Here is a 12,463-nt window from a genome sequence, read left to right as displayed (position 1 = left end):
ATATGTAATACTTTTCTGTATAAACCAATACTCCTGACAAAAAGTTATTTTTTATATAAAAAGGATGTAACTATTTGCATAAAAAAGTTCTGAATTAACATTTCTACATACGACCTTTTTTAAACGATAATTTTGGTCAAAAAGAGCTAAACGAATTGATAGAGAGAGAGAGAGATATGTTAATTAATCAGTAAAAATGGATTAGTGGACAAATTAGCGTATGGATTAGACCGCCATGGCTTCTCTTTTGTCCAACTCTTTCACCTCTTTTTTCACAAACTTGTTGGTCATTTCTTTTTTTTAATTTTGTTGCTTCTCTTCTCCCGATGCAAAATAAAAATAAAACAGAGCTCTCTCTCTTTCTCTCTCTCTCGCTCCTTTTGTATTCTTTCTTCCTCCTTTTTTCTTCAACGAGAGTATCTTTTTTTCGTTCTTTTTACTTTACTCTTTACTCCATCACTATCAGCATCACTCCTCTTGCTGCACTCTCTTTTGTACAAAGCCTCCTTCCACTAAGTCTTTTTGTTCTAATTTTGCATCCGAAATGTTGGCTTGGCTCATCATCATCGTTGCTCTTCTCTGCAGCTCCAACTACATCCCCCATGTCACTGTGACTGGCTTAAACGACGAGGGCTTCGCGCTCCTAACTTTTAAGCAGAGCGTTCACGATGATCCTACTGGTTCCCTCAGCAATTGGAACTCATCCGACGAGGACGCCTGTTCGTGGAACGGTGTTACTTGCAAAGAACTCAAGGTGGTGTCTCTAAGCATTCCCAGGAAGAGCCTCCACGGTTCCCTCCCTTCGTCTCTAGGGTTTCTCTCCAGTCTCCGTCACTTGAATCTCCGGAGCAATAGGTTTTATGGGCCGTTGCCTATTCAGCTTTTCCAGCTTCAAGGACTCCAAAGTCTAGTCCTTTACGGCAATTCCTTTGATGGGTCTTTGTCGGGCGAGATCGGTAGGCTCAAGCTTCTTCAGACATTGGATTTGTCGCAGAATCTCTTCGACGGGTCGCTACCGCCTTCGATTCTGCAATGCAGCAGGTTGAGAACACTCGATGTCAGCCGAAACAACTTGTCTGGTCCTTTGCCTGATGGGTTTGGCTCAGCGTTCGTCTCTCTGGAGAAACTCGACCTCGCCTTCAACCAATTCAACGGTTCGATCCCCGGTGACATCGGGAACCTCTCTAGCCTACAAGGAACTGCTGATTTCTCCCATAATCACTTCACCGGTCCAATCCCACCTGCTCTGGGCGACCTTCCTGAAAAGGTTTACATTGATCTCACTTTCAACAATCTCTCCGGTCCCATTCCTCAAACTGGTGCTCTTATGAACAGAGGACCAACGGCGTTTATCGGCAACACAGGGCTATGCGGCCCGCCTTTGAAAGAGCTTTGCCCAGGATATGAACTCGGCCTTAATGCCTCTTACCCTTTTATCCCAAGCAACAACCCACCCGAGGATTCTGATAGTTCCTCCGAAACCAAACAAAAATCAAGTGGTTTGAGCAAAAGCGCCATCATTGCCATTGTTCTCTGCGACGTTATCGGCATCTGCCTCGTGGGTTTGCTTTTCACTTACTGCTACTCAAAGTTCTGTCCTTGCAACCGCGAGAACCTGTTCGGATTCGAGAAAGAATCCAAGAAAAGGGCTTCAGAATGTCTGTGTTTCCGGAAAGACGAATCCGAAACGCTATCTGAAAACGTAGAGCATTGCGACATTGTGGCCCTTGACGCTCAGGTTGTGTTTAACCTGGAGGAGCTACTAAAAGCGTCGGCTTTCGTTCTAGGCAAGAGCGGAATCGGCATTGTGTACAAAGTGGTTCTAGAGAACGGTCTCACACTGGCCGTCCGGAGATTAGGTGAAGGAGGGTCTCAGAGATTCAAGGAGTTTCAGACAGAAGTTGAAGCCATAGGGAAACTGAGACATCCTAACATTGCTGGTCTTCGAGCTTATTATTGGTCTGTGGATGAGAAGCTTCTCATATACGACTATGTTCCTAACGGTAACCTCGCAACCGCCCTCCACGGTAAGTCACCCCTTGCTCATTTCGAAATTAATCCTTCGAGTACACCATGTTGAGTCACTGTATATGTGGTGGGTGTGCAGGAAAGCCAGGCATGGTGACTATTTCTTCGTTGACATGGTCTGAACGGCTGAGGATAGTCAAAGGCATTGCGACAGGGCTTGTTTATCTGCATGAGTTCAGTCCAAAAAAATACGTCCATGGAGATCTCAAGCCCAGCAACATTCTCATCGGACAAGACATGGAGCCCAAGATCTCTGATTTTGGACTAGCACGGTTGGCTAACATTGCTGGCGGATCTTCTCCGACCATACAGTCTAACAGAATCATCCAAACTGATCAACAGCCGCAAGAGAGGCAACAACACCATCACAAGAGTGTATCTTCGGAGTTCACTGCTCACTCTTCGTCTGGATCCTACTATCAGGCACCCGAGACTCTCACGATGGTAAAACCATCACAGAAGTGGGATGTTTACTCTTATGGGATCATTTTACTAGAACTGATAGCGGGTAGGTCTCCGGCAATGGAGCTGGGGTCATCTGAAATAGATCTAGTTCGGTGGATACAAGTATGTATTGAGGAGAAGAAACCATTGTGTGATGTTCTTGATCCTTGTTTGGCTCCTGAGGCAGATAAGGAAGACGAGATTGTCGCGGTTCTTAAGATTGCAATCAGTTGCGTTAATAGCAGTCCAGAGAAAAGGCCTACCATGAGGCATGTTTCTGATACTCTCGACAGATTACCTGTGGCCGGCGATTGAGACATCTATAGATATGCACATAAAAGCTTATTTTAAAAGATGAAGCTGCAAGTATTTCGAGCATTTGCACCTGATGACGCTAATGTTGTTACCGTTTGTTTTGTTTGTTTTTGTTTATTTGTCCCTGTCTTTCTTGGTAGTTATTAATTAAGATGTCTGTCTCTTCATAATCGTATTTATAGCTTAAAGCTTCCATTACATCAGATGTTAAATATTAGAACAACAAGGGAGCTAATTTGGATCTTAGATAAACAGTGAACCCCCTGGAAGAGGAGAAGCTTCCACTTAAAGCTTAAAAGGGAAGATAAGCAGTGTCTCTTCTTGCGATCCTCATCCGATCCACACTTTCGACAAACTCCCTATTGAGTTTCAAGCAAATTAGAAAAGTGGTTTACTTATATAGGCAAGTTTTTGTATAGAGAAAGTGTAAGAGCTTACTTCCATGGAACGTCCCCAACATTCCGCCAGATACCTTCATTGTCTCTGTAAACCAAAGAGAACTCAGACTCATTCTGGAATAGCCTCAGTCCTGACACAGTCTGCATCCCTGCAAATCCAAATTGATGTGGCAAATTTTTTTGAAAGATACTTTGCTGGAATCTTTGGGAACCAGAACATGAGCTTACCAAACATATCGTCCAGCTGAAGAGCAAGGCTTGAGTAAGATCCTTGACTAAGAAGGCAAACCTTGCGGCCCACCACTAGGCCATCCAGATTTACCTTTACATAAGCCAATTTGCCTCTGCTCTCTTCTTCATTATTGTAATATCCTTGACCACGTCGTTGGTTTCCAATTTCATCACTCTTCAGCAGTGTATTGCTGTTATATCCAGGTTGCGACCAGTCTATGAGCTTTGCATACCCGTCGAGACCTATCACTTTTATTCACATGTAGATATTGAAGGTGCCAAGTGAGGACTAAGAAAACTGACTAACAATGAGGTGAAAGCATAGTAGTTCAGCAAAGAAACTCACTCTGCCCCGATGGGAGGTAAGTTTCATGTTGTATTGTCTTAAGGCTGAGGCCTAGATCGATTGCTACAACACCCTTGGTCTTCGGGTAAAATGTATGTAACTTGGAAGATTCTTGGAAAAAGTCTGCAGATGTGTTTGGATCCATTGATGCTTGGTTATGTCTACAGACTACAGGTGAAGAGAAGGGAAAGTGGGATGAGAAAAAAGAGCTCACTGATACAAATTTATAGCATGAAGCAGATGCTGAAAGAGTGTCGGAAGAGTTTAAGAAAAAGAAGGAAGAAGACATATAATTGCAGACAGGAAAGAGACAGACGACAAGAAGAACCCATTAAGATACATTTGGTTTGATGCAAGGGATGGGGAGCTGACCACAGAGAGATTTGGTTCAGATTTTGTGACCCAACCGGGTCAGCTGGTACTTAATACTTCTGATGCATAAAATCACAAAAGACACATCTCCCCTCAGTGAATTCTGCCAGAAAAAATATCGGCTGTGTTGCTTGTGAGAAGAGAATAGTGTAGTAAGAGTAAAATATCCTGAATCGAAAGTATGGGAGAGAGAGAGAGAGATGGGGGCTGGGTTTGGTGTTTAGGTAATGGCACAAATGCTCTCTCTTTCAAAAGAGATAGTTATGTTGCTAAATTGCAAGACATGCCGACTTTGTCACTACCTTTTCCACCCACACCTTGTCTGAGAAGTTGTAGTGTTGTGTGTACTTTTACAAGACCACACACATGGATTTATGTCTGTACTTATGCTCCCATCGATAAGAAGAAGCAATGAAGAGGAAAACATACATTCTTCCAAATATTACATGTTATAGATTCCAGAATCTTATGTGTCTTAAATCTCTGGTCTTTCCCTCTTAAGTGTCCAACAAGTAGAAAAACAAATAAAAAGAGCAATAATCAAGGAGTGATACATTTACAATATAAAATGAATGATAAAAATATGATATAAGATCCAGGAAAATGGTGAAGCACCACCAGTATCAATTGCAACTATAATGTAAAACCCACGAAACAGCACTACTTCCTTATTTTCTAATTACTCACACAACACTCGTAACATAATCCATAATAATACCAAACCAACATGAAGCCAGACTCTTTTTTGACGCAGCAACTTGTAAAAAATAAAAGTAATTATATATTTATACGTTTAAAAACCAACCCGGGTTTTCTTCCTCCAAAATTTTGTGGTTCATCTTCTTTCTTCTTTGTGTGTCACAATGGCTGTGAACTCCGGATCTGTTGAGTCATGTTCTCAGCTGGAAGCTTAGCAGCAGCAGAGCCATCAGGCATCACCATGGCAGGTGGAGGTCCGGTCATTGTCTGGTACTGTGCGTGTCCCAGAGGTTGGGTGTAGTATATCTGTGTATGAGCATTGTCAGGGTATTCATATCCATAGTTGGGATTCCCAGCTGAACCAGACTGAGGTGGGTGATGGATCTGCGAATACCCCATGAATTGCTGCTGGCTTGTGGGAATCTGGTGAACCATCTGAGCACCGCCCACACCTGGAGATGTTGTATAAATCCCAGCCTGTCCCATCTCAGGTTTGCCACCAGTAACACTTCTCATGTGGTTGCTAGGAGGTGGAGGCATCATGGTGGCGTTGGGAGGTGCCTGGAGATGGTTAGAAGACAGAGAACCTGGAGCCTCGCTAACAGTTGCAGACTGTGGCACAGGCATACTGTAGGGCCTAGGTGGGACTGGAGCAGTAACATAATAAACAGGATAAGGCTGCTGATCCAGTCGACCTGGGTGCTGGTGGAAGGACTGCTGCTGCTGCTGCGGCGGCTGTTGCGAAGGGTAAACCTGGATGTAAGTTGGGACAGGAAGGCCGCTAGAGGGATGGTGATGGATGTATTGAGGTGCAGCAGTAGTGTGTATGAACTGTTGCTGCTGCTGTGGCTGAGATTGTGCAGGTTGCTGCTCGAATTGGGGGTGAAGGATGTAGCTTGGGTCCTGATTCTGATTCTGGGATAAGAGTGTACTTGGATCCGAGGGGTTGATCATACCGGTGGGAGCTGAAGACATCTGAGCAAAGGGTTCTTGATAGACAGGTCTTTGGTGAAACATAGTGTTGCTCATACTGCTATCACTGAGGCATTATATATATATAGCAAACACAATCAGCATCTCACCAATCAAACTACTAAACCATCAAATATTTGAGGCACATGGGAAGAAAAAGGAAAAGAGTACCTGGAAACGGAATTGGGTGATGGCAGCTCGTGTCCGCCGCTATTTGATTTCAGCTGATGAGCCTGCTGAGGCGGCAGATTCTGCGGCTGGGAACGCGGAGTTGGAGGTTTCCTGAACCCAGTAGGCACCCCGTGATCAGATCTCTCATCGTCCGAGAAAACCCGCGCATGTGACTCATTTGAGACGGTGGCAGCAGCACTCACCGACGCAGCAGGAAGGGCGATTGTGACAGGCATCGGCGGTGGTGAAGAGAGGGCAGCGAATCCGTCGTCCTGCTGATGCGGGAGCTGCTTATTCCCAACGTTGAACCGTGCGAACTGTTCTTCGATTCCCAGATTCCTCTGATCTGGCATAGTCCTAACGCCGGCGCTGGATTCCTCAACATGTACACGAATCGGCGGCAAATTGGCGAGAGAGGGAGAGGAGGAAGTAGAGCCAAAAGAAGAGGAGGTGTCCAACATGGGAGAATCAGGCAAGCAGTGAACATCTTGGCCTCCTTGCTGTTGCGGGGGAGGAGGTTGCTGGATCTGCTGCTGCTGCTGCTTGGCGCTTTTGACGGAGCCGTCATCTGCATCCTGGTTGTTGTTGGAGCGGAGAGCGAGAGCATCGTCCAAACCAAGTAAACGATTGACGTTGGTGTCAGAATCGGAGAATCCCCGATTGAGGAGACCAGCGCTGTTGAGAGCTTTGAGGAACCAATCGTCGCTCTTGGCGGAGCTCTCAAGGATCTGGCCCATAGATTGAGTAGCCTCAGGCTTGGAGGAGAAGAGAAACAAACGGAGGCGGGAGGATTTGGTGGAATTGGAGGTGGGGATGGTACGGTCATACTCCTCGATCATATTGTCGAGATCTTCGTCGGTAGTGACGGAGATGAGAGAGTCAAGGTCTTCGCTGGGGAGCTGGTACTTGAGGGTGAAGGAGCGACCGTCGAGGAGGGTGTTGGAGAGACGAGCGAGGAGAGAAGAGAGAGAGATGTTACGGTCGACGACGACGATGCGAATGTTGCCGCCCATGTAGCAGAGGGATTTATCGTGAGGGCGAGGGAGGATATGGCCGCCGTAACTGCACATAAGACGGAGTTTAGAAGAGACGGCGGAGGGAGCAGGAAGGTCATCCCAGACATCGGTGGTGCGAGAACGAGGGGAGGAGTCAAGAGAGTCGGGGGAAGATGAAGTGAGGTGAGGGGGAGGAGGAGGAGGAGGAGGAACAGGGGCGGTGGCGGCGGGGATGGAGGTGGAAGCCACCGCGGTGGAGGAGAGAGAAGGAGGCGGTGGTTCCATCTAATCAAAATAAAATGTTCGACAAATTAATTTCCCAACACGAAATTATACGATAAAGGAGTCGGCTTGACTGCAAGAGGATTGAAAAATAAAAAGAGAGAGAGCTGCATAAAATTGAGAGAAAGGCTAGCTCGCTCGCTCCGGGGAAGAAGAAGAAGAAGAAGAAGAAGAAGAAGAAGAAGAAGAAGTAAACTAAGAAAAAAAAATGGCAAAAACTGAAATTGGGGAATTGGAGAGAGAGAGAAGGGAGCCTAGTAGGTAGAGGTGGTGGTGGTGCCGCTAGTCCACGATTCGTATGTGTAATGTAGACTACAGCTGTTTCTTTCCTTTTCTTTTTCTTTATTTTATTTTATTTATTTATTTATTTTCCCCCTTCAAATAATTAATTAAATACTATAGTATATGCTTTGCTATTTTAGTAATTTAATTACCCTTCTACTATGCTCATATTCCTTTCTCTTTCTATTTTCTAACCCTTATTTCTTTCAGTTTTGTTTTTTTCATTTAATAAAAAATATTTAAATATTAATATCACAATAAAATTTCACGACAATAATTAGCTTACGATTTTAATCACATTGCTCAAATATCATAATTCATCAATGGGATGACAAAAAAATTATAATAATAATAATAATTAATCAATGCTTTGTGTCTTTTCTTGAAACCGCATTTTTGTGAAGAAAACAAAATTAAACATAGACATAGAGCAGAATAACCCTATTTGAAACTAAAAGTTATTGAAAACTTGAAAAATAAATTACAATAATATCTTTGATTATAAAATTACCCATATCTTCCAAATGTTATATATGATTTTTCTGAGGATATGTGTACCTTTATAATCAAGTGTAAATCTATTCACAAATATTTTAGTGAGCTTAAGTTTTTTTTAGTTTCCATGTAGTAAGCATAAAGTTGAAGTTGAACTTTTTAGCCGTAATCAAATAAAATTTGTTAAAATTGCCACCACATGAAACTAAAATAAAATTCAAACTTGAGAACATTGAATAAAAAATATCATATGTTAAATTAAAAAATATATATATTCTATTGCTAAAATGATTTTTTTTTTAAGATACACAAACAACACATTAGTTATATGGTTTATCTTTAACAAAAAAGAATCAACATACGTTATAATCCAACATATGAAACGAAATGATCAAGTGTAAGCCAAAATTCCATACACATAGAAGACCATCTTAGGATGCATCATAGTTTAATTAATCAAATGGTTATTATTTCTCAAAGAAAAAGCAATAAATTGATGGTAATTTGGTTTTATAACTGGCTATGTTCGGTAATTGAGTCGCAGCGGCTGCGATTACAATAGAAAAACGTTTTCACTTTGTCTTCGATTCTTCTTCATCTCTTTGCTATATTTGTTGCTGCGGTTGAAATATTAAAATTTTATAGTCGCCATAAATGTAAACAACATAACTCTTATCTTATTTTAAAGCTGTATTGAAAATTACTTAGAATCCATTAACAGAGCTTTAACGAAAAGAAGATGAGTCAGATATGAAAAAAAAAAAAAAGTTATAAAATGACAGTGAAGTTTTTGGAATCACTCACGATTACAATTGCAGTTAATTTTGAATGAGTCACACTATTCTAAAAAGAACATTACCTATATATCAATGTATATATATATATATATATATAAAAGTTAATAGAAAATAGTAATCACAACCGTTAAAAAGAAAGATAAAAGACTTTGGTCACATGAAAATAATGAATAAAACCCGAAAACACAAATATTTGGGCATATAGCAACAAACGCAAGGGATTATATTTACCTTTTCCAATACACTTTAATTTTTTTTCTATACAAAAGAGAGGAAAAAGCGTATCAGGCGAGACATAGAGAGAGAGAGAGATCTGCTTAAACCAAATGAATAAATAATAATGCTAAGAGTAGGAAGAACAGGAAGAATGATGACTTTTAAACATAAATTTTGTATGTATTTGGGGTTAGTAAAAAAGAAGTAGAAGAAAGGTGTGTTTAGTGATTTGATTAGTATTAGTTAGGAAAATGAGGAATCAAAACAAAGTGTGTCTGTGTGGGAATTGGGGAAGGAAGGAAAAGGATGATTGGATGGTCACATTATTTGACTGCACTAGTGGATTGCCCAAAGGAATGAAGGAAGAAGATCGAAGAATCCTCTCAAACTTAAATTCAAACAAATGATCCTTATCCCTTCTTAATTTCAGATTCAGATTTGCATCCTACGGCTCTCCATTACTGTTAGGCTGTTAAGAGTGACACAATATTATGAATGTAAATCCATTGATTTATCAAAAGTTTTAATTTATCAAATAGACTTTTTTTATTTCGGTATATATTCAGAAAAGGAATGAAACTTATTTTTTAATATTTTAGTAATCAATTACAAATAATTGAAAATTATCTTGAAAGGTAACGTTAATATTTTTGTAGACTTATTGATTTATACTATTGATGAGATTATAAAGGGTTAAAAAAAAAACAATACTATCTTATTATAATCTTGAATTGTGTTTAAAATTAAACTAGCTCAATGTTGAAACCTAATTTTTTATTAATCTATATTTATGAAATATTTTAGAGTTAATTACAGATTAGGCACTTTTCTTAGAGGTCCCTTTCAATTTAGGCACTTTCCGAAATCCTTACCAAAATAGGTACTCAGTGCATTGTTAAATGTCGATTGTACCCCTTAAATTGGTGACGTCTTCTTCTTCTTCGGTGTATTCTCTCTCATCTTATCGAAAAGGGAAAAAATTGAAATCTAAGCTTTCATTCGATAATGGAGCCATGGCAGCTGCGCGACCACTGTTATATTTTCCGGTCTTGTTCGTTTTTCGCTTCAAGACGTTCGCGTTTGTATCATCGTCTCCTCCGTCGGATTTAGATCTCCAAATCCAGTCTTACGGTGGCTTTCTTTGATTATTCTCCAATGATCTTCAATCTTACAAGGTTTCCTATTTGTCTCTCTCATGTTCTTGTTTCTCGGTTTGGATCTGTTTGCGATTGCATACAAAATCAGAGTCTTGATGAATATTTGCTAATTTATTGTAATCTCTACAAAATTTCTGGTAAAATCATGGTAAATGATTAAAGGGTAGAATTAGTTGTATCCGAGGCTCTAGTTTTACAAATGGCTAACATTGGTACACAAATTATTCAATGTTTGAAATATCTATAGAAAATACATGATAGTAAAGTCTTTGAGTTTCTCTAACTAGATATTTACTCTGTTTTTTAGTCACTGAAGATGTGAGAGGAAAAGAATTTATGGTTGGGCTCGAGCTTGTGAGTGACTGGAAACACAAGACACTAGCTATGGCTGAAACAACTATCTTGTTCGAGCAACTTAGTGGTAAACAACATTATAACCAAATGCATCAATTTTTTCAAGTATAAAAGCATCAATTGGTTAATCAAAATTGTGTTGCTCTTTTTTCTCAATGAATAACTTGGCCTCCTCGTTGGAATTGGAGGACTTCATAGGAACGTTTTCAGGATAAAGCCACAAATGTTTGTGGTGATCATGCATGTCTTCTTTCTTTTTTTGTAAAGAATGTTTGCGTTCAAACTTTTCACTGGGAAGGTACATATATATTGTGTTTGGGTTTTCTATTTACAATCTATTAGGGTTTAGTTTTTTTGTATGATGATTATCTTTATAATATATTTGTAATCCCAAAACAATAGTTTTCATTACAATCACAAAAATTTAATCTTTACGGAGAGAATAAAGTAAAAATCTACAATTTACAACAAGATCATCGTCATTCATGAATATGGTAGCAATCCACTCAGAGTTCTTCATCCCTCATCCCGCTCAAGATGTTGGAAGGCAATAATGTCATGTACAGGAGCCTTTTGCTGAGTTGTCAAAGGTTACTGTATTTTGTTCCTACTTCGAAAGATTGAAGTTGGAAAGTGCCTGTTTTGTTAATATTCTCAATATTTTACTATAGATGAACAACATCACTTTCTTACATTTTTTATTATTTAATATCATTATATATATATATATATATATATATATATATATATATATATATATGTGTGTCTGCTACACCCTGCAGCTGTTTTTCCTCCTCAATTTAAGGGTTTCTCTTCTGATAAATATTAAACTGAATACTATACTAACTACTTATTTTTGTTTTTGCTATAATAATATTGTTAATGAACAAAATTTATGTTATGAAAATAAAAAAATATGTTTGCTAAATGGCGGTGAAATGGATGGAATCCAGCTCAAATGGATAAAAAAGGTTTTTTCACCCTTTTTTTGTTTCTTTTTTTTTATAAATAAACTAGTGATGGACCCGCACGTACGTGCGGAGTTATTTTTACAAAATTACGATCTTTTAAGTAGATGTTATTTCGGTAAAATTTTGTTATATGAGTTTATTTGATAAACTATATATAGACATACAGTTGTAAAATATAGATATTGTATTACATGATAAAATTTCAAAATTACAATTTTAACATTTTTTAAATGAAAATGATAAGTGATATTACGTGTTTATTTTTTAAACTAATCAAAACATTTCTTACTGTTTGCTTAGAGATGTTCAATCGGATTTGGGTTTGGCTTTAGTTTGAATTGTTTTATGTGTAGTTTAGAATGGAAACCCGTCATGTTCATTTCCGTCTCGTCCTGACCCGTCCCGTCCCTTCCCGTCTTCTATCTGTCATAAAATTTCTGTTCCATAATCGTTTCTTTTTAAAACATAATCATTTGTCAATGTTTATTATAAGAAACTTGGCAAAAGATTTAGACGGGATACTCATATTCCTCGTTTAAATATTTATTTTTATCAAACTAATAAAAATCTAATTATTAATCTAAGTCACATGCTCCCACCATTTTCATTCACAATGCACTGTCTGTAATCCTAGCATAGACAATCCTTGTTCGATTTTTAATTTTATTGATCTTTCAAATTCATCTTTATTTCCCGTTACTTTCTTCAATTCAAAGATTCACGTTTTAGCCTTTTTGTTTTCTAAAGATTTAGGTATTTCTATTTTTTTAATACATGGATTTATCGTAGTTTTGTTATCCGAAGTATACGTTATCTTCTTGTACCTGTCATTTCATGTCTAAATATTTGAAATAAATAGTAAAGTGGAAATTAAATTTAGCAATTTAAATTACATGTCCTCGTATCGTACTCGTAGTTTTATATTTGAAAGTTGAAAG

At 39.0% G+C, this 12,463-nt stretch overlaps 3 protein-coding genes and 1 long non-coding RNA gene across 6 annotated transcripts; 2 read left to right on the top strand and 2 right to left on the bottom strand.

Annotated features, from left to right (window-relative positions):
* Positions 1-380: 380 nt before the first annotated feature.
* Positions 381-2,960, top strand: LOC17886448 (receptor protein kinase-like protein ZAR1). Its single transcript, XM_006290594.2, has 2 exons — positions 381-2,027; positions 2,108-2,960. Exons 1-2 carry the CDS (start codon positions 545-547, stop codon positions 2,785-2,787), a joined length of 2,163 nt encoding a protein of 720 aa, XP_006290656.1. The 5' UTR covers positions 381-544; the 3' UTR covers positions 2,788-2,960.
* A 103-nt stretch (positions 2,961-3,063) lies between these two features.
* LOC17885220 (auxin-responsive protein IAA32) lies at positions 3,064-4,285 on the bottom strand. 3 transcript variants are annotated; one of them, XM_023783428.1, is made up of 5 exons: positions 4,135-4,285; positions 3,763-3,930; positions 3,414-3,665; positions 3,226-3,334; positions 3,064-3,146 (listed from the first exon to the last, which is right to left on the bottom strand). In XM_023783428.1, exons 2-5 carry the CDS (start codon positions 3,905-3,907, stop codon positions 3,080-3,082), a joined length of 573 nt encoding a protein of 190 aa, XP_023639196.1. In that variant the 5' UTR covers positions 3,908-3,930; positions 4,135-4,285; the 3' UTR covers positions 3,064-3,079. The 3 variants fall into 3 exon arrangements, with proteins under 3 accessions (XP_023639196.1, XP_006292592.2, XP_023639197.1); XM_006292530.2 differs by having other exon boundaries at positions 3,763-4,285; XM_023783429.1 differs by lacking the exon at positions 3,064-3,146 and having other exon boundaries at positions 3,260-3,326; positions 3,763-4,285.
* A 368-nt stretch (positions 4,286-4,653) lies between these two features.
* Positions 4,654-7,474, bottom strand: LOC17886558 (phosphatase and actin regulator 4A). The gene is made up of 2 exons (XM_006290596.2): positions 5,977-7,474; positions 4,654-5,872 (listed from the first exon to the last, which is right to left on the bottom strand). Exons 1-2 carry the CDS (start codon positions 7,254-7,256, stop codon positions 4,993-4,995), a joined length of 2,160 nt encoding a protein of 719 aa, XP_006290658.1. The 5' UTR covers positions 7,257-7,474; the 3' UTR covers positions 4,654-4,992.
* A 2,411-nt stretch (positions 7,475-9,885) lies between these two features.
* LOC111830593 lies at positions 9,886-10,988 on the top strand. Its single transcript, XR_002834002.1, has 2 exons — positions 9,886-10,218; positions 10,508-10,988. It is a non-coding gene; the product is annotated as an uncharacterized LOC111830593 (long non-coding RNA).
* The last annotated feature ends 1,475 nt before the right edge of the window (positions 10,989-12,463 follow it).

The sequence above is a fragment of the Capsella rubella genome, unplaced genomic scaffold (assembly GCF_000375325.1).
Source record: "Capsella rubella cultivar Monte Gargano unplaced genomic scaffold, Caprub1_0 scaffold_5, whole genome shotgun sequence".
NCBI lineage: Eukaryota > Viridiplantae > Streptophyta > Magnoliopsida > Brassicales > Brassicaceae > Capsella > Capsella rubella.
This window is presented reverse-complemented; position numbering and strand designations above follow the sequence as displayed.

Coding starts and splice junctions, on each gene's coding strand:
- LOC17885220 (XM_006292530.2), bottom strand. CDS start 4,051: ATGTCTTCTTCCTTCTTTTTCTTAAACTCTTCCGACACTCTTTCAGCA. Junction 3,666..3,762: donor TTACCTCCCATCGGGGCAGA/GTGAGTTTCTTT, acceptor TGTGAATAAAAG/TGATAGGTCTCGACGGGTAT. Junction 3,147..3,225: donor GTTGGGGACGTTCCATGGAA/GTAAGCTCTTAC, acceptor GAAACTCAATAG/GGAGTTTGTCGAAAGTGTGG.
- LOC17886558 (XM_006290596.2), bottom strand. CDS start 7,256: ATGGAACCACCGCCTCCTTCTCTCTCCTCCACCGCGGTGGCTTCCACC. Junction 5,873..5,976: donor TCACCCAATTCCGTTTCCAG/GTACTCTTTTCC, acceptor ATAATGCCTCAG/TGATAGCAGTATGAGCAACA.
- LOC17886448 (XM_006290594.2), top strand. CDS start 545: ATGTTGGCTTGGCTCATCATCATCGTTGCTCTTCTCTGCAGCTCCAAC. Junction 2,028..2,107: donor CCTCGCAACCGCCCTCCACG/GTAAGTCACCCC, acceptor GTGGGTGTGCAG/GAAAGCCAGGCATGGTGACT.